The following is a 25,755-nucleotide window of genomic DNA, read 5'->3' on the forward strand; positions in this document are numbered from 1 at the left end:
GTGCAGTTGCATAATCAATGTGCAATATTAAGTAATTAAAAAGAATGTAGCGTACTTTGATTATTAACTTAATATTATATATATACATAATATACATATGTATGAGATAATGCTTGTTGCTTCTTGTGTTTTAACAGTTTATAGAGTCAATAACTTTTTTATTGATGTAATTACTATACATATAAATTTACTGCTATCATTAGTTAACTTAATTCATTATGATTTATTGCTCATAAACAATTAAATTATGGTCATAATTTCGAACAATCTCAATTTCAGCGAACGGACACATATCAATGAAATGTGGCCTCTGGGTACTCTCGGGCCTCTTGCTATTCATCATAGTCGAGAAGATATTTTCCGAGTCGGCTGAACATGAGCAAGAACAAGAAGAAGAATCGACGTCGACGTCCAATACTCCTCCAGTGCAGCAAATGGACATAGAGGAGATTCACAGAATGATCGAAGCTGAGAAGAAGAAGAGAGATGAGAAGCTAGGGCCGAATCAGAACGGAGGAGCCATTTTATCCGACGCCGACAATACACCGTTGAACTCTATGCTGCAAGAGAGCTGCTTGTTCAATAATAACTCGGTCGGCCTGCCTGGAAGTTGTAGCTTGGTCGACGGTAAAATTATGTGCGGTGGCTCCGTAAGTCGACGCGGAAGATGTTTGAAGGGAAGATGGATGAAAAGAATCGACACATCTGCCCTGATATCTAAAAACTCCGAGAAAGAAAGCAGCAAGTCGAAGCATGTAGGTTTTCAAAGCATAACTATCACATCTATTTTTTTTTGTAATAATTAAAATGTTTTATTAAAGGTTGCAGGATACTTGAACCTATTTGCAAACTCAATTGACAACTTCACACACGGTTTAGCTGTTGGTGGTTCTTTTCTAGTATCCTTTAGGGTTGGTTGTCTATCAACTTTTGCTATTCTAGGTATTGTAACATTGCTAATAATTCTAATAAGTTTTGTGTATATTGTTGCTATAATTTTGTTTATTTTTTACAGTCCATGAAATACCTCACGAAGTCGGAGATTTTGCCATACTATTAAGAAGTGGATTCTCTCGATGGGAAGCTGCCAAAGCTCAATTGGTGCGTATCTTCTATTATAATTATTAAATTACATAAATCAAGTATAAATTAATTCAACGTTTTCTGTATTTATTTATTACACATAAAAAATATATTTAAATTAAAAAAATTTCTATACATAAACTGCTTGTAAATAATTATTGTTGTATTTTATAAAAATAAATATTTGAAATGTAAACTTGAATGAAAAATGTACAAAAAGATATTATTTTCCAACTTTGACTACTTGGTGTTCATTTAAGAAAGTACATGCTGTAGAAAACCGTATTTTGGTTGATTCCACAGTCACTCTTATGTCTGAACCTTTTCCTTCACATTGCCTATTTGAACGTTCTTTCTAAAAGGTTATGCGAAAAATTTCTTCAGTTTCAGTGAGGAGGTATACCATTCACTTGGTTTCTAGCTGGTGGTAGTAAACCCTGGTTTTATTCCCAGTAACAATTCCTTCTAAGAAGCCATTGCCTTCTGCTTCAAAGTGCCTGTCAGGCATCGATGCTTTGTTCTTTCAATTCTGAAATTGATGATGTACAGTATTTGCTGATTCATGGTATTTAGAGATTTTTCTTCATGTACTGTGGTTACTGCTTTGTGTAACTGATCTGACTAAGAAGTCTTCTACAGAACCCACACCATTTCTGATATTTCTAGTCCATTTGTACACATGCTGTAGTGTGATATGCATAATCACACTACTTTCATTCTTCAATGAATTTCTATGAGTTTCATTCAATACTCAATTTTCTTATGAGTTGCATATCTGACTCATATTACCATCTGCCGGCCACTCTGAACTAATGGTAATTTTTGGAACAATATAGCAGTATTTTTAATTTCTTTCCATCGTGCAACTAGAAACATCATAGAAAATGTGGTGTGCTTATCCATTACTAGTTTCCAAAAGTAAAGCTACTTAATTTTTCTTATGTTGATTTGTTAATTTCTAGTCCACTCCTACATTTGCTGAAGTGACAAACATGCATCACCACATTAAATGTATTTTGTCGAATAATTTTAATAGGTTTCACCTCTTCACTTCTTTTATTAATTTAAAGCTATATATAGCTACTGATATGCCTTCGTGTTGTATAACTGATTTGTATTGCCATCTGTTTAGATTTCAAATGATCAAATGTTTAGATTTGATTAATCTTCATATACAGTTATTTTATTAACATTGCTTATTAGATATTGCTATTTCTACATAATATATGTATACATCTATAAACAAAAAACAAATATTAGAATGGTAATATTTTATTATAGCCAAGTTTAAAACCATTAATTTATTTAGTGGTTTATTAACGCAGTAGGTTGATAGTTTCTTACACACATACATATGTATTTTAAGGTTGGATCTACACTTTATAACAAAACAATTCTTTGTTGTATAGTATGAACTAAGCATTAGTCTTTTATATATATATAAACATGTATTATATATTATATACATATATTATTATTATTTTATTTTTTTAGGCAACTGCGACTGCTGGTTTGTTTGGTGCTTTTGCAGCCATCATGTTTAGTGGAGCTAGCACTACATTAGGTATATATTATTCATATTTACAATTTACTTAGCGTTATGGTAAATATTAGCACTTGAACCTCGAAACAATCTTTGTTGTTTTTACAAAGGATTGATATTTTTAATATACATTTTCATTTGCCAAATTTTGTCTATTCAATATTAGTCATATAATATATTATTTTTGCAAAAAATTAATAATTTCTAATTGAAATTAAGAATTAATTATTATAAAAATATTTAGAAAATATTGTAAATATATTTAATATTACAAAATAAATCTAAAAGAATCCCTTATACATGTTCTATCACTTTACATAAGAACCGATTACTCAAATATGCGTCATTCAATGTTAAAAAAGATGATAGAGACTAAAGAATTATTATGCGATCAACTTATATGTATAACTAGCTCATTCTACCATTTTCAATAGTGAAAAACTGATTTCATATAAGTTAAAGGTTGAAACGTTGGCCGAATATATAAATTCATGTTATTGACTTGTTTTACGTTTATCGTAAAAAATATCTTGAATTTCGAGTGATTGCTTTAAAAGTTAAAGCAATTTTACGAATGAGCTATGAATATGATATTTTTATAAAGAAATAGCTGCCAGTCGTGTATTACCTTCTGATTTTTTTTAGCAATTTGTATAGTGTTAACAACTGGTATAGAACAATGATTAACCACTACATCTAATTCCTTTTCATAAAAAACTCATTACCTGACAATCTAGCCACCATTCTCCTTGAGAAATTTAATAAATTGTATTAAGCTCTTAAATATTGGCCATGATCTTCATAGTTAATTTTAATTTAAAGCATTAAAAATATTGAAGGCAGGCTCAATAAAGTGTCAACCATTTTTTTATTTTATAATATTACTCCCTAAATCTCGAAGATTAACGTAGTAAGAAGTCAATTCCGGAATACATTTCTAAAACAAATAATCTTAACATTGTGGTTATCGTAGGATTATTATTGAAAATTGATTAAAATTCAAATAGCAAGAAAGGTAAACTCAACACGTAGCATGTGATTACCCATACTCCCACCACTCAATAATCTTAATTAATGAATTCAGTTAACTTAAATTATTTAAAAATATGCAATTGTTGAGTTTGTCTTGTGTCATTTGCTACTAATATATATCAACAGATTTAACTCAAATGAACATCGGATTATAAACAAAACATATATAAAAATCTTCTTATATAATAAGATACACCTACCATAAGCTTACTACGAAAAGTTAATAGAATACAACTTCTAATAGTTATTATTGTTTTTTTATTTATTGAGTTTGACAGATTTCAAGGCATTCTCATATAAAAATATTTTCTATACATATATGTAATTTAATGTTATAACCATATTATCATTAAACTTTTGCAGAAGCTAAGACGTCGTGGATCCTGCCGTTCACGGCCGGTGGATTCTTGCACATAGCTCTCATTACTGTATTGCCTGATCTTTTGAAGGAAGAGAAACCAGTGGAGTCGCTGAAGCAACTCTTGTCGTTACTGTCTGGCATTTTGATAATGGCCACACTAACTTATTACCTAGACTAAGCAAAAAAGCACTGTTGAAAGTTTCACTTCCACATTGTTGGATCAGCGGAGGACGCGAATCACGCTGCAGAGTACTGCAGGTATTCATAAATACTCAAAAATGGCACTCTGGGGTGCATTTTTGCTAAACGAAAAAGGGCATTGTGATGATAGTAGATGTTAAGTGATAATTTTTTATATAAAGCGTAAAACTAAATATTTTACCAGTTATGTTTGATAAGTATTAATTTGTGATTTTTAAAATTAAATATTTCATTTTCTAAGAAAATATTTATACACTTTACTTTATATCTACCGTATAAAGCCATGTAACATTTATAAAATAGTAAAAATCGGATAATCATATAATCGGATAGTCATTAATGGAAAATATATACTCTACTAGTCTTATTATATATGAATGAATGTAAAACAAATCTTACATTGTTACTGTAGAAGATGTTGTTTTATACTTCATTTAACAAATGTATCAAATAATCAGTAAGTACAAATTTAAAATTGGTTATAAACTGCAGTGATATAATTAAAAATATATTTTGTACACTATAAATATTTACTTTCATAATCCATTTATGTTTATATTTTATAAACTAAATCCAGTTAGAGAAACTGTTATATGTTGTGATATTTTATAAAACTTTAAAAGGTACTCAACCGACCAAACCTTTAAAATTATACATTCATAACAAAAATGTACCTATTTTTTCATAATTAAAAATGTATATTATTAATAAATTTTATTATTATTGAAAAAAAATTATTAAACTAGCATTTACTTTTAAGAGAGAGTATGAACATTTAGGTACATAAATCTGATACTTAATACGATAATTGAGATTATTATGTATAGAGTGTTGCAGAGATTAGTCGCAAAATTTTTTTTTATTTTATTATTTTTAAACCATTCCAAAACCAGGTATGATGGGGTTTGGAATTTTTTTGAAGGAATCGTTGATAAAACTTATTGTATGTTTGTAAATAGAAGACATTAAACATATAAGAATGTTACATGTATTTTATTTTATTAAATAAAAATATATTACTTTTTTACAATATTTTTTTTACATTTGCTTAGATCGTTTTGATTAATATACTTATCACTCTTTCCTCACCTATTAATCTGGAATTTTAAGTATCGAAGATTTATTATTTACAATAATTATTTTTTTATCACACTTCATATGCAAAACATACCCACCAAGCATATCAATGCCTGACGTCGCACTAACTCAGTTTTAAAACCCTTAAAATTTACATAAAATAAAAATGTACCCTGTTTTTTATAATTTCGAATGTTAAAATTTGAGGCAAAACGTCATTTAAAATGTCCTATTATTTTCTAAATCGTATTAAATTTTTCAATTGATAACCAAGAAATGAAATATATATACCCTCGCCCCCTTGAATGACACGAATTGAAAAATTGTTGCACTTTACTTAAACGCAAGTGATAATTATTTTTAATATGCTATAAAAATACTCTATTGTGGGTAAATAAATTATGTGGTATATGGCCGCTATGCAAAATCAATATAATATTGGTACAATAATCAAGAGAAACCATTTACAGCGCCCTTATAAAACATATGTTTATTGTTTTTATAAAACGCGGCTTTAAATAATCAGCATGGCAATTAATATATGTTTTTTGTCATACTGATTATTTTTCATATTACTTTACATTTATTGGATGCAGAAAAATCTGAATTATCGAAATATTTTTTTTTCACTCTCACAATGAGCGTTAAGACCAAAAAGTACTTTTTTAAAATGGCGGCACACATTCAAATCCGAGTTTGACCGACTTCAACCGATCGCAGTCGAGCGATTCAACTGTCGGAACAGGTAATTTACCTGCATCAGTCCATTCGTATCCGTCTCTGGAGCGATACCGCAGACGCGTCATCCCCGTCAGTGCGTGAATAAATATTCATTGTTTTTGTGAACCGTTCCAAATCGTATCCGTCGAGAATCATTCAAAAGCTGTCTGAGGAAGAAAGGAGATGAAATAAGTCTTTGTGGGAATTCCGACCGGTCCCACGTTTCGTTCAAACGCCAGATGTAGTGGGAATGTAAGTTTGTACCATTTATATCATGTAAATAGAACAAGATACCGTTCGTTTTGTCGGGTTTCGGTTTTGACCAAAACACCGCGTTTGACGTCCTGGTTTCTGGAGGTGACGTTTCAACGTTGACTTTTCACCCGACCGGTTTTCGATGTTTAAATAATGCGAGAAGAATTCTAATTATGCGGTTATGAATACATTATTATGCGAGATTATATTCTTTTGAACATTTTATTTTTTTAATCATTTTATGACATGGCCTTCAGAACTTGCATTATGGCTTAAAGCGATAAAATAATTATGCTATTTAAATATTTTATTGAAATGTATCATGGTGCTTAAACGTTATTTTAAGACCAAATGAATATTTTAATATAACTTTATAATTATATTTAACATGTAATACACATAATGTATTCAAATATTAGAAAAGTAGGAAACCTTTGCGTTAGATAAAACTTTATCTTAGACTAACGCTAGCCATAGCGAAATTGATTTTTTACATTAATTCATATTACCACCATAATGATTACATTAAAACTATAGGGTTAATAAAAAACTAAAAACTCGTGACTTGTGAGTGGTCAATATACTGTGATTAATCACTCATTGAATGGAGTCATGTTGAATGAAATACATTAGTCTTAAGCGATACATTTTTATATCTTATTATTTATTTATTTATGGGTCAATGTCCATAATATAGACAGTAGCAGGACTTATCCCATGATATAATCCATATTTTTGGGTATATAACATTTCACGCACATTTTACTTAAATAATATATACAATTATTAATAACTCATATTTTCCTGGAGAAATTTTCAATGTTTATGCTCAGCGCGAAATTAAGAGATGTTTTATTAATAAGGAAAATACCGCAGCTCAAAGAAAAGCCCACAAACATTCACAAAACAATTGGGATATTTTATTAATAAACTGTTAGTTTATTCAACCTTTTCGTTGTCGAGCCTTTTGAACTACTATCTAAATATCAATGTATTACATAGTAAAATATGTATGTGTATGTATATATGTATGTTCAGAAAAAATGCAATTTGCCCTGGAGCAAATACCTGATAGTCATTAAACTTGTATTCGATTCTTACTTCAACGATAATGTCTGATCCGGCAATTCTCGCCAAACTACCAAAGCCCATATATTGGATTTCGGCAACCAAAGGGTTAAAGAAACGTTAGATTTTTTTATATTTACTCAATTTATGTCAAAAATCAATTGACCGATTTTTACCCATTAAAGTTCTTTCTTTTTAAGGTTTTAAGCTATTCTTATATGACATCGGCATGTTCGAAGAATTTATAAGTGGAAAATAAAATAACTGCAATTTCTGATATTTTTTAAGTAAATGACAATATGCTGCAAAATAAACCTCAGTAAGTAAAGCTCTCGTATAATGTCAAAATTTTCTTACTGCTAATGATTTTTAATTTTTTTCTTTACATCAAATGTAACTCAACGCATACATCCATTTTAACTCATTTTTTTAATATAAAAAAGCAGTTTTACTAAATATGTTTAATAAATTCTCGCTACGCGGCCTAAAAACCCTGTAGGTTTTATTTGTGTAAAAAACATTTATTTACAAAATTTCGCTCTGCGCGACCAAACGTGCTATTATGAAAATGTATCCATAAATTATTTTTTGAACAATTTATCTTATCATAAACAAACAAACTTTTCCTTGAATTCTTAAGCCTAATGTTTTAAATTCTTAAGTATACTAGCACGATATACGAGTGGTATTGGTCTCAGACTATTGACCTGAAAGTCCTGGGTTCAAATTAGGGTTCCCAATTATTCGTAAATTTTTTCTCGGTTTTTATCGATAATATTTTTTTAACTAATCAGTGCAAGAACTCAAATTATTGTCCAATAAATAATACATAATTATTGGTTAATAATGAGCATTATAATTAATTATTAATTTCTATCATAATTGCTAAACGTTTTGAATTTTATATAATGTGCATAACACAATGCTGTGAAAGCTTCTAGACTCTAGAATCTAGAGGAACATGTCTAATTTATTATTACATAATTTTTGTTCAGGAACATCATATTTTTATACAATACATACATTTTATATACAATACATACATCATTTTATCGAATTTATTGTATATACAATAGCTAATAATGTATGGAGCAAATTTTATATACATGAAAATCGGATCCGTATTGGCATACGTTTTGGGCGGATTTGCATATAAATTAACTGTGATCGAATTATTGAACTGATTGAAATAAAAATTTGCGTTTTGAAACTTTACAAAAATTGGCGACGCATGCCTGTTTTTGAGATAAGCGTTGAACGGTAATAAATGATTGGTTTTTCTAATATTTTGTTTCGTTAAACGAACAAATTCTGCGAATTTCGGTCATAGTAGATACATTCTATTCACACATGCTTTTCGAAGACGTAAAAACATTTTTTTGTTGCTTAGAAGAAGCGTCTCTTTGTCTCACATTTCGAAACAAAATAAAGGACTATTGATTTTGGACACTCGTGCAAAATATACCTTTTGGTTAAGTTTTTGAGGCAATCTCTTAATTTATTTATTCGTCAATATAAAGTCTTCCCAATACATATATATGACCGAGGTGATTAGCAGTGCAATTTATACTTGTATGCGTATTTTATTTTATAATATATGTATGTAGTGTGTGTTTACCCACATAGTATAATACAAGAAATTCTCACACACGCGTTAATGGTAATGTAAACGTGTCGTCTACTATACAAATTCGACCAAACGGTACTTTTCGACTGCTGCGAGAGAACTGATTTACTCTCAAGAAAATGCGACCTCTCGACGTTGCGTCATATCACTCATCTGATTGAAAATAATGAAAGCAAAAAAAATATACCCGCTTTGTATGCAAAGAGAGCGACGTCGTTCGACAAGAAACGTAATCCATCTACACTTGTCGCAATTTGAATATATCTTTGGCTCGCGAACGTGCCTTATGATAGTGCAGTGGAAGGAAGTGTAAATGTTTCTTACTGCGGTAGAAAACGGAGACTTTCGAATTTTTTCTTCTCATCTCGGGTTTCGTTCGTCGCGCGTCGATGTCACTGCTATTGAAATTACTTTCTGTGTAAAATTGTGTCGCGCGCGTTTCTTGTATCATGTAATACTTTTTTTATATTTCCCTATCTGAACATAAACAATCAACGAAGTATGTCATACAACAGTATTTGGACAAACTTTTGTTCTTTAATATTATGTTTGTATTTTGCATATTGATAAGGAAACGAGTCTCTTCTATAGTTGAACTAGTGACAGACTTAACTTAAATTGATATCTTTAAGGATCTTTCGTTTAAGCAATTGCTCAAAAACCATTGAATTCAATTGCTTGAAAAGATTCAGATTTATTTCTTCTTCGATTGATCTTTTTATTTCGAAAACGCTGAAGTACATTTCGCTGCGTAGCATATTTTTGTGTGGATCTTATTTATAAATGCAATTGCAATACAGTCATGTTGTAAAATATTTTTTATGGAATAATTTGATTATTGTTAAAATTACATGTTAAGCTTCACCCACACTTCTACCAAATAAATGTATAGGATTTGATTTGTATATCTTGTTATTGAATGACATCTATTAACACTAACGTTTTGTATTAAAATTTATTGATACGCCAGTGAGATAAATAAAATACAGCACAAATCGAATATCATATGAACCCTAGTTTTTTTCAATTTCGATCATGTCTAGGATATCGAAATCAGGGATTAAGGGCTGGTTTTCGTAGATTTTCTAAATCTCACGGATGAATTAATAAAACATCGAGCTAAGTCGTGCATAGTGGCATATACAGATTTTTAGCCGTAATAATAGTTTATAATTAATAATATATATGTTAATGATGTACAACTTTAGTTTGATTGATTTCAGTCTGTCGTCTAACTATGTGTTAATTGTTTTTATTCTGTTGAAACGAATAGGGTTACCGCCTGTCATTCATGTACAACCGAAAATGTAATCAAATTAATATATTATTGAGTTGGTTGTTGACATTTACATGGTAGTCGTCGTTACTGGTAATCAAACTTACAAGCCATCTTTAATGCATATTCATATGTATAATTATTGGCGTGCTTTTTATGGCTGTGACCTTTTATTGACGCTTCGGTTCGCGCTCTCACTCGAGTCATATATCATATGGTCGATATTATGTGCATTCTGTCAGGAATCGTCAACACGTTTTAAGTTACTAGTCATATAGATATTAACAGTTTTCTGAAGACAATATGTCATTTGTAATACTGACAAATAAATTGTGAAAAGCATGCGATAGATACAATTCAGAATTTGTAATGTGTATAATTTATTTGCAAATTCTAATAACAATGCAGTCTTAAATGCTGACTCCAGACAAATTTTCGTATTTCAATTTTTAAAACTGCATTTTAATGGGTAAATTAAAGATTCTAAAGCATAGTGTTATATAAAATATACATATGTATGCTTCATTAAGATCGTTTTTAACCATCAGTATACAGAAGTAGTAGTAGGCAATTTAAAATTTATCCTAATACAAGTAATAAAAATATCCCAAGAGATAGATATAACAACGTACCTAGTGTTTCTTCTCGAGAATTTCTCCAGAAAAAAAATTTCGAGAAATTTTATAAAGCGTTTTTAAAATGTTTACAACCACTGCCTTTTTTATAACGCTGCATAAGTAAAGGCGGAAAAGTATTTGAATGATCAACATTTTTTTGCGATTTTATATTACTCTAACCGGCCGGCGGTTTTATCTTTGCTTTGGTGATCTAAAAACCCGCTCCTAATTTAAGGTTATTTTTCTTTTTCGATAATCCAGAAAGGTATTTTTTATATAAATATGTGATATTATTTTTGTCAAGTAGCAACAGCTGTCATTGAAAATTGTCTCACAATAAAAATTAAAACAACTGAAAAATATCAGTTCTAAGCTGAGCTCGAAACTTCAACGAGCAATTAACGAGAAATTATGTAACCCAAGAAACCAGACATCGATGTCATTAATTAAATATTTGCAAAATCTAGAATATTTCACCAGTCAAACAAATAATCACTTCCTTATTTATTATTCAAATGCAGAAATATGTAAAATAAGGAAAGAAATTATTCGCAGATTATTTATTGGCTTAGAATCATTAGAATCCATTGAATAAATTGAAATTAAAAATTTTACCATTGAAAGTGTATTTCGATGTGCTTTCACTGAAATGACAGTAAAAATATATTTTCACTGATTATACACATACATATACATCAAAATATATTTGAAATTTAAAAATATATATTTAAATTACGTAAGCGCTCGAGAACGCTTCTTTACACCATAGATTCTCAAACTTAATTGACACATCGTCCACTTTTCAATTACATTTTTTATCGCTTTTTATATCATTTAAAAATATATTGTAAACAAAGCATTACCCATATATTTTTTAAATTTCTTTAAAATATTCATGTAGCTTGTGCAATTTTAGAATTTTAAATAGAACGACTCAATTAAAATAATATTTTTTTAAATAAAATTAAACAAAAAATTCACACTCTTACACAATATTTTAACCAATATTATTGACTGAAGTCAAAAATTTGATATTTAAATAAATATCTTAAACTATTTACACAGTGCTACTTATAAAATAAAAATTCTATTTATATGAAATATTTGCTACTTATAAAATATTAAACGCTACATATAAAAATAAAAGCTGCTATTTATTAGAAAAATATTCGCAATTAAAAAAAAACAAAATATGTTAGTAGGTATGTATGTTAATACATACATTTTCAAAAGATTCTAAAACGCAGTATAGTTTATGCCAAAGATATTTTATCGTATAATAAATTTTAAACACCTAAAACATTTTCACACAATGGTAAAAAATAAATTAAATTTTTAACGCATGATTTTCCATACCCATTACTCAATAGTTTAATAAATTATTTCGGAATATACTAAGTTGGCAAGTTTATATTTTTTTAATTAGTTTTATTTTATTTTTTAAGTAAGGCGTACGATACGCAGCTTGCGGTTGTATTCGAATCTTATGGTATAATGTTTTTATGATGATGAAAAAATCAAACCATGAGTGAAAGTAGATTGATATAGAGATGTAACCAGATGTGTGTTCATCTGCGGTCCAAAATTGGAACGACCTCAATTGATAAAATTGAGTTTAATATGAGCGTTGTTTATCGTATCATATGTGGTATAGTTGTAATTTTTTAAATTTATATTATATAAAATAAAAGTAATATTTATTAACGTCTTAATTATGTTTGTGTTATAATTTTGCTTATTTATTTTCTAATTAATAAATTTTATTTGTACCTGTATATGTCTAGTATAGACATGTAATGTACATATTTACAAAATAAACAACTCATTATTGTCGATTTAAAACATGAAATCTTTCAATGAGAAAACACTATAAGTATTGCTTAAAATGATTCGTCGTGCTGTTTTTTACGCTTGCAAATCTATGTACATAACAGCTCGTTGTTATTTCATCGTTAATCATATAATTTTTTCTCAAAACTGTATTATTATCTATCAAAATATAGTGTTGTAGAAAATCGGTTTATTGATTTTACGGCGTGCCAATTACCGGAACGATACCTCGTTAGTTCACTTTACGCAACTTGGTGATGAATTTTGCCGTCATTTGTTGGTTTTGATTGATTTGCATAAGCCCAATAAAGATCAGCTGGAGTGTAACCGCTCTGGTACCATTAAAGTACTGTTTACCGTCTTGATTTATAGCCGCGTTTAGCAATTGTGCTTAAAAACCGCGCTGATTGTTATATTGTATTGTTTAGAGATTTTGCAATGGATTTTTTTGAATTCAAATAGATATAAAAAAACGGTTCGTTGCCATTGAAACTGCTGTTATACAATTTATTGCATTCCTTTCGAAGTACTAACCCTTGCTTTTGTATGTTATGTAATTGTGGTTTCAATAAGCTATGAAAGAACGCAAGGAATTTTGTTATTTTTATCATTGCTATTAAAAAAAACGTATTTCTTATAGGATTATTATTCAACACCAGTTTCTATATTTTTTTTAGATCTATGATACAATATCTCGTTAGCAAAGGTTAAAAGCAATAATATTATGCAAAACTTGACTTTTTACAATTTTAGTTTTTGCTCTGTATTTAAAAAAAAATAATTATTATAATTTAAATTTCACTTGTGTTATAACAGTAATGAAAAAAATACGAAAAACACTGTATGTAGAAAATAAAATAAAAATATGCTGCTTACAACTTTTCCTATTATTGCTCTTACGGTTATGAAATAAGCCTACTAGATAATGGATTACAAAGCAGTGATCTTCTGAATGATTCTCGCAAAACATTGCAATAATATTATATCTCTTATTTCAAGAATCTCTTCCATGGAATCTGCTTATTGTGTCGCATATTTTGACTTGAATATGTAGTTTGGATATGTTTTAGGGTTTAGATCCTCTTTGTTTACCGATTAATATGTCAAAACACTTTCGTCCATAAAAATGCCGTATAAAATATAGCATTGAACTAAATTCCAATGTGAGGTGTTCCAATTCAACAGTTGTTATATTTTTGTAGATGTGTTTACCAAAATATAAATTATAGCTATCGTTCAAAATAGTTATTGTGTATTTGATACTTTTACTATTATCAACAGTAGTAGCGTTCATGTAGGTATTTAAATGGACATCATCAAGTGTCAGACTTGAGCCCAAATGTTCGTACAACTTTTACTGAAATTCCATTAACCTGAAATCGACCAACCTTGTACTTTTTCGCACAGTGAAATCTCAACGACCAAAAAGTGATTTACGCAAAAGTCGATCGCAAGAAAGCGACAACCATACCGGCTCTATTGACAGAAAAGATCACCGAGCTGATATGTTCGCTCGGCTGAGACAAAACAAAAAGCACTGACACAATGACTGCACGAGATGGCGACACCGACACAACACCAAAGCAAAACTGTCACAGTGAACTAATTAACGGAAGAACGGAACCAGAGAACTTTCTCGCACACAGGAAGCCCTCTGTATTGTCATATAAATAAGTCGAATTTTATCTCTGGAGTGAATCACGTCATTGTGGCGCTCGGGCGTTGGTCACCGTTCCATTGAAGAACTCCGACCAGACACTGTTTGGATTCGGATAGGCAGCAAACCGTGGTTTTGGCCTCGTTTTCATCGGTGTATGATACGTAGAGATAAACGATTTTATGTTTGTGGACCACATTGTAGAGTACGCCACAGAGAAGATTGGATATAAAATGGTATTGTTGATCACCTTATGCAGAATAATGATACTTTGTTTATCTGGGAATTCTGTTTAGATTATCGTGACCATAGAAGTGTTTCGGGAATGGATTACAGCTGTGAAAAGAACTCTTTTTATAAATTAGAATATATGTTACAGTGAATGTATGTTTTCACTGGAGCTTCAGATAAATCACATTCTGCTAGTATATGCGCTAGTGAAATTATATGCTGCTTTGAAATGTCTATGAAACGTCCATTTGCTGTTCAAACTCAAACCTAACCTGATCGAATGAACCAAACGCAATTTGCCCCGATGAAAGGGTGGGCCTTTTCAATATTTTTTTTCGTTCAACGAACGATTTCTGTGAATTTCGGTCATAGTAGATACGCCGATAAACATTTCATTCACGAATGTTTTTCGAAGGCGTAAAAGCATTTTTTGTTGTTTGGAACAGTGGTATCCAAAGTTCGCGTACCCCAGAGGGTACGCGAGTCGATACTTGGGGTACGCCTGACAATAAAATTATCGTAAACAGCAAAGAAACGAGAAATATTTATACAAATGTTTAGCTAAATTCGATTATTTACAAACGTATGTTTATATTAAGGCGTACGCACTATATTTTTGTCGTTTTAGGGGTACGCGAGTATAGTGTCTCATTGTCTCGTATTTTGAAACAAAATAAAGGCGCATAAAGGACCATGGATTTTGGAGCAGCACTAGTCACTCGGGTATATTGAGAGAAAACACGACTACCTGTGTCGCTTAAGTATACAAATTGTTTCATTCTAATTTTTTTTTCAAATTTAAATAGTATAAACGAATATTCATATACGTAGTTGAAAATCATGCGAATGCGTAGTTGAAAATATTCGAAATATTCCTATACTTTTTTAATTGCACTACAGATGATATAGTAAAAATAAAAATTATCTTTGTGACAGCAATACGGTTTTTGTATATGATGTATTCACAACAAAATTTATATCTTCTTAGATAAATAATACGGTTTGGGTGATAATGAGATCAAAAATGAAAGTTAGTGACTAACATCCGAAAGATCTGGTTTCAAATACCATATGAACCCTAGCGTTTTTTAATTTATATTATATTTGAGAGATCGAAATTAGTGATTATTGTATAATGTTAATTTGAGCGATCATCACATATTAGGTTTTCCTAGATTTTCATAATTTCATGGATGAAAAAATAAAATGAAATCGAGATTGTTCTGTAATACTAATTTATAATAATTAATATATGTAACAGACTTTGATTTCAGTCTGGTGTGTCACTTACTTACTTAGTAGTTGTGGATTGTGCTTACTCGGTTGAAACGCAATGGGTTAAGGCTTGTTATGTTGCAAACACAAGGACACAAAAAATCCTTTGTGTGAATGCACACTTCATTAAGCCAGCTTTAGAACCATGACGAACCACCTAAACATCTAACGACGTTAAGGTAATACACCCATTTATGAGATTACACATAAACGCCGGATTTTAAATGATTCCGTGACTCAAATCCATGTAATTCTACGTAACGAAAACGCCTCCGCAATGGAAGACATACGTGCTCATTAAGTGTGTTGGATATGCACGCGTCCACTCGGTCATTTCCTTACTCGACCGCCCGGAGAAGAGAAGCAAGGGAGCGTGACGGCCTTGGCTCAGGATAACCACCCTAGGGGAGGTGGTCACGCTTCTCGAAGACAGTGAAAATGAGATAATGATCTCCGAGCGTCGTTAATTGGCTTCCGCGAGAAGAAAACGCGCCGCCCGCCCGGGGACGAGATCGTTTCGTCATGGTGGCGATTGTCAACACTTTTGGGAGACTTGGACCGAATCTAGCAGAATAATGGATCTAGATGACGAAGTCGGTTTTGGGACATGATCGCAGTGAGGCTTAGACCGCTTTTATTATTATTTGTGGACGTATATTATAAGTATATAGCGCGGCAAAGGAACTAAAAGCTTTATGGCTAATTTGGCTACATCGAATTGCAGTGTTTCTAGGGCAAAATTTTTACAATTAAATCACCGTTCTTTACTATTATTTTAGTATTATTTTTTAGTAGTAATCGATTGACCATAAGCTTGCATCTATATACGTAATTTATAATTTATTAATAATATTTCCAAGACGACGTTAGAATTGTGGTATTTATATTAAAATAAGCGGATTGATACAAGTATGTCTTCGGTTGGGCACTCACACTTTTTTTGAACTAGTTTCTGCTTCTATTAATTATTATTTAGATTTTTTTGGGAATTTGGATATGCGTCACAATTAAATTAATATATTCACTTATACTAATATTTAATTTTATAATTAGATAGTCAATTAATGAAATAATGGATAGATAGAGTACAAGTACGATTACATTCATCAAAATATACAATACCGTTTACACGTTAGCAACGTCGTTCATTAGGGCGGTCACCATCGTGAAACGGTAGACCCTTATGATTAAACCCTACACAAGGGTGTCACGCATGTATTCACATGGCTGACTACATAATACTACACCCATGTCATTCTCTAATTACATACACCAGGTGAATGAGACACGAATCGGTGAATACTGCTGCTGGTTAAAGCTTAAGTTCTAATTCAACGAAGGTTTCGATAAATCGGTATTGTTAAAATTTTCAGCGGTGATAAATCAGAATTATCCGAGGGGAAATCGGCGAAGAGAACAACTTTGAAGGGTGAAAGTGGAATTATGGGCAAAGTTTTCGCCTAAGTGTTCTCTCCCTCTCATACACACGCATACGAACTGTGAAGTAAAAATCTTGGGCATTTTGACTTCAAGCGAGTCATTGTTAATGGAAAGTGAAAATTTTATTATTTTATTAATTTAACTTAATTACAATGTACTATATATTATACAAATGAACATATATAATATAATGACCAGAGTGGTGTATCTGTAAGGTGCTGAACTGATAATCTCTAGCAAAGAACATGAGCGGTTTTTATTTTTAATAAAAAAATACGATATCTAGTAGGGATTGCAATACCGGTAATACCGGTATTGACGCAAACATTGACCTTCGTTACTACCGGTAGTACCAAATTTTTTTTTAAATCCGTACATCTTATTTGTGGGAAATGATATTTTTTGGACGGTTGCTCAACTTTTTAGAATTTATTCGGCTGTTGTCTTTTTGTTCGTAGACAATATAAATATTTTGTATATGACAATCATGTAAATGAGTAATACTTAAAAACGTGTGAATTAAACTTATACATATATGTAATGTTTTTGAAGTATTAAATCTATTTTTTTCAATAATAAAACATCTTTTTTTTCATATTTTTTTCTTTGACCATTAAAGTACAATGAACTAGTACCTTTAAAGAAAAGTTTTAATAGTCCATTTTCGAACAAGACTTTTTCACAGAGCATGTTATTATGAATAAATTAATATTTGCCTAAATAAAAACCATTTTGTAGATTAGCATTTTCTACTTTAAATATATTTCGTTAACATGTGAGATGATGTATGATGATCTTAAAAGCGAAATTTCACCTACAAGCGTATTGTTTACGAAAAAATTACCGATTTCTCTTAATTGGTTTCGATTATGACCTACCTTCCATGTTTTTTTTAACTAGGCGTTTACCTTATTTTCGGACGCGTGATTTCAATATTCTTTTACGTTTATTTCTGAATCGTCAATGACAAATCAATTCCCACGATAGATCCACTATTATAGTTATATAACATTTCGCTTCGGTCGTTTTCGCATCGTTGTAAAAATCCATTGTGATTGCGAATCGTCGATATTCAGACCTTGGATTTTAACGTGCGAACATTCGGCGTTGAAAGGATAACTCTCGTTTTCTCATAGTCGGTTGACGACCTTCTCTCTCTTTCTTTTATTCTCTCCACTGAATGAAAGTACGACGAAAACAATGTGAAATTGTTGTAAATTAATTAAACAATCGCGTTGTTGGAAATTACCCTTTTTGCAGCGCCCGATCGGAGAAAGAGGCGCTATTATACTGTCCAATTACGAGCGAAATGTGTATGATTTGTGTGTGGTAACCGATAGAAGAAGTCACGTAAACATATCGTAAAAGGTGAAGTAGACAGTTGAATGAATGAAATGATGGTTAGTGCAAAAAAGTCGTATTTAATTGCGCTTTCGAAGGGAAGCGCAATCAAATACCACGTTTTTTAGGTAAACGTACATATATGTTTGATGTACTCACTACTTTCTAATTGGAAATTTTGATTTGGCAATCAACTTGGGTTCACCAACTTATTCTTCCCTCTCTAGAAACTATTTGAGCTTTCAAATAATATGGTAACTGATTTTTTGCTGAGCAAAAATTAGAACTGTTGCCTCTCGCATTCATAGTATATACAGGTACTGAATTCGTCAAAATTTTAAAAATATCACCAGATGACATTGAAATAGTTTTTTGTGTGTAGGTGTATGTCATAAAAAGTGTCTATGATTTCGCAAAAACTGTTTTTTAATGTTGTTATACGAAACCCTTCCGCTTCATTTGCGTCACAAAACTCCACTAGCACAGTTAAGGGTTAACCTTCTTATCTTATAATAATTTTATCGGTTCAATGGTTCGGTTAATGATTATGAAGTATACTCTCGAATAGTTCCTTAATCTCGGATTATTAATTAGTTTTATGCTATAATAATTTTAATCTTATTAAATACACAGTTTTTAATTATTTTTTCCCAGTTTAAGTAATATGCTTCTCACGTTTAGCATACTAATTATGGATTGTAATAGTAATTTTGGTAAAAATGTTATATTTAGAGGAATAAATTATATTTGATCAATAGGTACACATAGCTTTGTTCTATTTGCATTTTGTTTTGCTTTGAGGGTCACTGATTTTGGAGAGAAGTGGTGCATTGGTTTGTTTCCGGTCACGAATTTGCTCTTTGTGTTTGTTAACTTAACCTTCTAGCGAACAATTTACCGCAATTTTACTTGATATGAATAGTTTATAAATCTAAAATAGGGCCACGCGTGTTACAGCTTGACAGATTCCATTATAAAAAAATACGCATAGCCAGTATCATATTTATTAATATACACATATAAAAGTCTAGACGGCTATGTAGTAAAATAAGTTTTTGATAGTTTCTCGAACTGTGTGTAGTTTCGAGTTGGTCACCTGATAAATTAATTGACGTCTTGTTGTTCTTTGATTGTTTAACGGTTGTCATGCTAATAATACTACAATAGGTACTTGTTAGTTAGCACGGCGCCATGCTCAAAAACCACCACTGCGTTTCCGTGGGGGAAATCTATCCCGAAAATATTTTTTAAATATGTCATTTCAGTGAAATTATATCGGAGTACATTTTCACACGGTAGATATATATTTTTACCAGTGAAGATATAATTTATCTTGCAGGTGCTAGTAAAATTATATGATTTCAACTTTTCCATAATTATTAATATATATATTTACATACGTATCATTATTTATTTCATTATGTTATGTGTAAATGTTATAGTGAATGGGTATTTTCAATGAAGTTATATTTTGATTAGTGAAGTCCAAATACATTTTCACCAGTGGATTTCTACTAGCAAAAATATAATTTAACTGACAGGCGCTAGTTATATGCTGTTTTAAAATATCTATGAATTTATTTGATAGTTGCGAAACGTCTATTTTATGTTCAAACCCAAACCTAAGTCTTAAAACTTTTTTTTTGACTTAATGCTCAAGTCCAAAATATTTCTCTCGAGGGAAAATAAGCGGATAAAAAAGTACAGAAACACGTCGCATCTGACATATTGCTTCATATTTTGTCTATACTTCAATATTACACTATGTATTAAAATATGCTAGCTATCCATACCGATATTATTATAGATTTTTGTTATAAGAGTGCTAATCAAAGTATATTCAAACCGAATTTTGGTTAATGGGAAGCGCAATAAAAAATTATTCCTTCTCAGAAGTTAAAAATTCACGTTAAAAGCTGCGATGGCGACGGCATGATTTTTTTTGACGTGGATTCTAAACAGAAATTATCTTTAATTTGACCAGAAAAATGCATGTCATTAATGAAATAAAAAGCATCCTAATGAAATGGAAATATTAAAAAAAACGACCACTGAATAACCAACTTTTGCCTCTCTCCTAGACAAAGTTGTAACTATGTCCCTGCACTTGACACTTTGAACGCGAGTGGTTATTGACAGCTGTCTGATTTTCAGTGCTGGCAACATATGAAACTAGAATTGGATCACCTTACCATTTTACACGATTATATTACTTGCTGATAATTTGATTTTACAAAAATTATATTTAACTAGTTAGTTAGGTCTAACACAAGCAATAAAACAATACGCAAGGGAGAAGTTGTAACATATAGATGAATGAACAATAATATTATAGTATTTGCATAAAGACAAAAAATCGTCACGATGTGGACTAGGCATCACTTATCAAATAGATACTATTCCTATATAGTAAAAAAAATGGTGAAAGATAAACTAAGGAGATGTTTAAAAACGTAATACAAAATCATATCCTCATATTGAAGATTGCTTCGAGAAATATCATACGATGGACAAATATAACTAAACATTGAGTATATAAATATGTAAGTAATTGTAATGTACATACATACATATATTTAGTGTTTCATATATAATATTAATAAAAAAAAACTACAATAAATTCCGTGCGTTTAAAAATATGTTGAGAACCATTGGTGTTGTATTAATTACAATAGTGAACAATTAACTAAATATTATTTACAAGAATAGAACGAAACATTCGTTTTTTTGTCATTGCATTCTTGGGTGATTTTTTTTCAGGTAGTGGTCCCAACATCTGAAACGAGTGTAGGGTAATCCTAAATAAATTATATATAAATAATAGGTAAGAAGCTTAATTTTTGTGATGTAATAAACCGGACCGCAGTGAAGTCAATAAGAAAAAAGTTTTTGTCCCGTAAAGGTTAAAAGTTTAGGAACATATTGATCCTTCTTGTAAAGCTTCAGAGCGTTCCAAATTGATTTAGCTGTTTTTTGTTACTGTAATAATTGGAATATCTCATTTCAATATGAATTCTTAAATTAATATTAAGTTTTTGTTGATCACTATCATTTTAGAAGATTTCCATGAATAACAATTAAGCATCTATAGAAAATATTGTATTCAAATTTCCCTTCAAGCACCTCGTTTGTTAAAAATCGTTAAAATTTACGATCATAACACACCTTCAATTGTTAATTGTGTGCTCTATGCCTCAACATGAACAATGTATGTAAATTTGATCTCGCCTCGAAGTTTTTAATTGACCTTTTTTGTGTTTGTTACACATGATGGCATGAGAAAAAAAATAAACGAGACATTATAACTTACTTTGGTTCCCATTGAGATTAACGTCGTCCATTGTCGGTTTTCAGGTGAGCCATGAAGCTAAACCTGTTCAGGAGGTGTATGATCTTCGCCACGTTCTTTGGATGCTGTCTGAGTGGTGCCCTTTTAGCTGGCGCTTTGGGAACCCCGAGATGGACCGAAGCGGGGGCAACGAGAGCCACCAGTGCCAACAGCCGGGGCCACGTACACTTCGGACTGTTCTACGGCACCAAGGATTTAAACGTGGCCTATGGCTGGAGAACGGTGCATTTCAACGGTTGGTGTGTATGACTACTGATCATATTGTGGAAGTGTTTTAATTATAATTATTTTACAGTATCAACGTTGGTGCGTTCTGAAAATGAGCTACTGCATCAAGCTGCTTGGTTGGCCACGATAGCATGTGTTGGCACCGGATTGGGATTGGCTGCTCTCGGAGCTTTCTTTGCTGCCGTTAACACTGCAACGTCTCCATCTTCACGACTGGCAGCTGTTCCGGGACTTTATCTATGGAATTCTTTAGCTGGTGAATAAATTGTGTTTCTTTTATTAACTTGTTTGTTAAACAATAATTTATTGTAGTTTACGTAAATAATAAACCATATTTTTAGTTTTACACTTTACTTCCCTATCAAAGGACTCGGTCTATTAATGCTTGCCACGAGTTCAACCTAAATGTTGTATCTTTAATTGTACTAACTATTCATAACAGTTCAACATTTGGAGTCAGAATAATAAAAGACACATATAACATGTTTTTATTTTAATTAATAGTTATGTTTATTATTGTAAAATTGTTGTGTGTTATATTAATTCTATTTAAACATATATTTATTCTCAATGGATTAATGATATATATATTTCTGCATATTTTTAAAGTTAGATATTGTGCATTGTTTCTTATCTCAGTTTGTTGTTAAAAATACAATACATTACAATAATATATTTATAAATTATTCTTTTCTAGTTCTAGTGAATCTATCGGCTATAGCTATATGGATATTTGAATACTACACAAAACTTCAATATAATGTTTTAACTAAAGAAGATTTGGCTAACAAATGGTCGTCTGAAGGATTAGCTGATTTTGGAAGATCTTTCTGGTATGTTTTATGGTATATTTTCCATAATATGCACTATAAATATTTTAAATACTGATTTAAATTTTTGTCAAATTTAGGTTTGTCGTAGGGGCTGCTATCGTTTCTTCCTTGAACATCGTCAGCATAATGATAGCGATGGCAGACGATCGCGAACGTGATCCAATAGCCCCGATGATCGAAGAGAAGACAAACGGAGCCATAATGCTCTACTAAAAGACTATTGAAATAGTTCATACATTAAAATCTGCCATTACAATGCAATTTTTTTTGAATATTGTAAATATCAACATCATTTTAGACTTGATTTAAAATTGCTATAAAACGAACGATCATCGATTAGTGATGTTTTTATATTGTGTACTATAGATAATTATATTTTTGATATACTTATACATAACGAATGTAATGTTGTTAATGATATTAATTAATAATAATTAGTGCCATTAGGGAAGTAATTTATTTATTTCTATAATATGCATAATGTATTAAAGTATGATGCTTTTTAGTTTTGTATTTTTTTTAACGTATTTATATTTTAAAATGTGAATAAATAATTTTTGTACAAATAATATTTATTGTCTATTACCTTAATATAAATAACCAAGTTTCAAACCTTAGCAATAATTTTTAAATAAATGTGTAGATAAAGCAAATAAATTACAGTTTATTGTCTGAGTTGAATACTGACACTTTATATTTATCGCTATGTAGTTAAATGTGAATCACACTATACAAGATTTTTATTTTGGATTATATCTTGTTACTGTTGCTCAAGTCTTATTTTTCCACGGGTATTTTTGTTATTATTATCATCTGTCACAATGCGGTTATTAAACGACTATTTCCCTGTATTTTATATTTTGAAAGAGTGCAGATGAATATTTATTACTTGTGATATATTGACTTCCAATAGTTTGAACTTTGTGCGGCTCTCACACCTAAAAGTGAAAACATACTATTTATGAGATGTATTAAAATTTCTGCAATTTGATTATTTTTTCAAATTAAATAAGTCTTTTTAATCTTATCTTTTTCCAGCTCTATATTTTAAAAGATTATTTACAAAATTACATTTATAACTTTTATAAATATTGTTTTTTTACAATTTAAATGAAGAGTGACTTCGCAGGTGATGTGATCTTTTAATATTGTATTCGTAGTCACTAATTACAATGATGCTCCTGCCCGAAGAATTGTTTCTTTACTTGTAAACATATGTCGCTGTGAGATGGTGAAAATGCGCCGTTTGTGTCTCGTGTTGTTAAGGTTTTCTTTGCTGTTAAAAACTGTTTTATTTATGCGACACATTTTATATCTGTGAGCAGTATTTTTTTTATTTTTAATAAATCTTCTGTTGTAACCTGACAGGCGTAAGCCCAATGCGTTACAACAGAGTAAATCTGTATCAGTCTGAGATATTATGGACTACCCTACTCCGTCCTTATTGACGCAGTTGTTATCAGAAATCACTTATTTAAAATACGTTGTTCTTAACGGTTCAACTTATAGATATTATATACATATGCAAGTATATTTGGTAGGCAATAAAGTGTATTACTTCAGTATTAAAAGACTTTTATCGCCACTGATATTTATGCAATTTCAAGACTACATTTATCAGGCATGTCAAATTCGTTTTGCACCATGTGTCGTAAAAAAACTATTTTGCATTAAGTTAAAGCTGCATATTTTAATTTGTAAAAAATGATAACACCACTAGTTATTGTACTGTATTTGGCCTTGTAGTGGCAAATTTGTTGACGTTTATAAAACACCTGCTGTTTTATCGAATAAAATGTCACTATAAATTTAATATTTATTATTATTTAATTTCTTTAATTTGTTTTATTTACGCACTAAAATATTTGGATATCTTAAAATAACTGCTATTTTACTTGAATAGTGTTGTACATGCCTTTCTGCAAAAACCATTGATGACGCACATGTTCGCGCGCGTGAATCGTTTTCAGGTTGCGATTTTACCGGTGATTTATTAAAACGAAACTACATACAGAATAAAATTATTATTAAAAAATCTTATTATACCGCATGTTTGATGAGTGAGCTTTATATGAAGATAATTTAATAAGTTTTATATCGTGAGATATAACTTAACAGAACACAAATAAATCACGAGCTTTTCTACTATATAACGTTCATAGAATCCTCTCTGATTTATGCTTCACACGAATCAGCCGCCATTTTCCCGCTGCGGGACGGTTGTTGCGGAAAAACCTGCGTCGAATTAATAACCCTTGTCATAAATCACGCTCAATTGCTCAATTATGCAAATGCACACAGGCCGTGAAGACTTTCCAAAGATACTAATTAAAGTCTCGCGGTTCTGGATCGAGTTTTAATTTCATCCCCATAAGATGATTTTTATTTTTTTCTTTCACATTTTTATTCATTTCAGTCTAGAGGCCGTCGCGTTTTCAAGTCGTGCGTTTTGTAGTTGATGAAATTTATCATGAAACTTTTAATAAAATAACTTTTGATCTAGTTCCACGCAACGAGTTGAACTTCTGACGAGTTTCGTTCGCTTCGCTGAAAAAATCATCTACCCCCACCACTGGACTTTATTACTGAAACTTTTGCAAAATATGATACAACCTTCCACTCGTATATAATGTTGTATTTATTAACCAAAGATGCTAGAAATATATACGTTGAAAATATACGAGGAAAATGCGAAAGAAAAGATACAAGTC

At 30.7% G+C, this 25,755-nt stretch overlaps 2 protein-coding genes across 4 annotated transcripts in view; both read left to right on the plus strand.

Moving 5' to 3' along the window:
• Positions 1–4,932, plus strand: part of Zip99C (Zinc transporter Zip99C) — a 31,465-nt gene extending 26,533 nt beyond the window's left edge. For all 3 annotated transcript variants that reach the window (XM_088200994.1, XM_088200992.1, XM_088200993.1), the window contains exons 4-8: positions 280–755; positions 822–942; positions 1,016–1,101; positions 2,578–2,647; positions 4,022–4,932. In XM_088200994.1, coding sequence (XP_088057120.1) covers positions 280–755; positions 822–942; positions 1,016–1,101; positions 2,578–2,647; positions 4,022–4,197 — 929 coding nt within the window. In that variant the 3' untranslated portion in view covers positions 4,198–4,932. The remainder of the gene's footprint in view (positions 1–279; positions 756–821; positions 943–1,015; positions 1,102–2,577; positions 2,648–4,021) is intronic.
• A 1,037-nt stretch (positions 4,933–5,969) lies between these two features.
• Positions 5,970–23,610, plus strand: LOC148228198 (clarin-2-like). Its single transcript, XM_088200996.1, has 5 exons — positions 5,970–6,269; positions 21,989–22,218; positions 22,279–22,467; positions 22,909–23,044; positions 23,122–23,610. The coding sequence occupies exons 2-5, from the start codon at positions 21,996–21,998 to the stop codon at positions 23,255–23,257; spliced, it is 684 nt and encodes a 227-aa protein (XP_088057122.1). The 5' UTR covers positions 5,970–6,269; positions 21,989–21,995; the 3' UTR covers positions 23,258–23,610.
• The last annotated feature ends 2,145 nt before the right edge of the window (positions 23,611–25,755 follow it).

The sequence above is a fragment of the Plectrocnemia conspersa genome, unplaced genomic scaffold, assembly GCF_051122295.1.
Source record: "Plectrocnemia conspersa isolate PC_06_02 unplaced genomic scaffold, ASM5112229v1 ptg000012l, whole genome shotgun sequence".
NCBI lineage: Eukaryota > Metazoa > Arthropoda > Insecta > Trichoptera > Polycentropodidae > Plectrocnemia > Plectrocnemia conspersa.

What these genes read in the sequence shown, in the direction of transcription:
- LOC148228198 (XM_088200996.1), top strand. Translation starts at nt 21,996, where the DNA reads ATGAAGCTAAACCTGTTCAGGAGGTGTATGATCTTCGCCACGTTCTTT. An exon ending in GAGAACGGTGCATTTCAACG is followed by an intron (nt 22,219 to 22,278) that starts GTTGGTGTGTAT and finishes ATTATTTTACAG; the next exon opens with TATCAACGTTGGTGCGTTCT. An exon ending in GATTTTGGAAGATCTTTCTG is followed by an intron (nt 23,045 to 23,121) that starts GTATGTTTTATG and finishes TGTCAAATTTAG; the next exon opens with GTTTGTCGTAGGGGCTGCTA.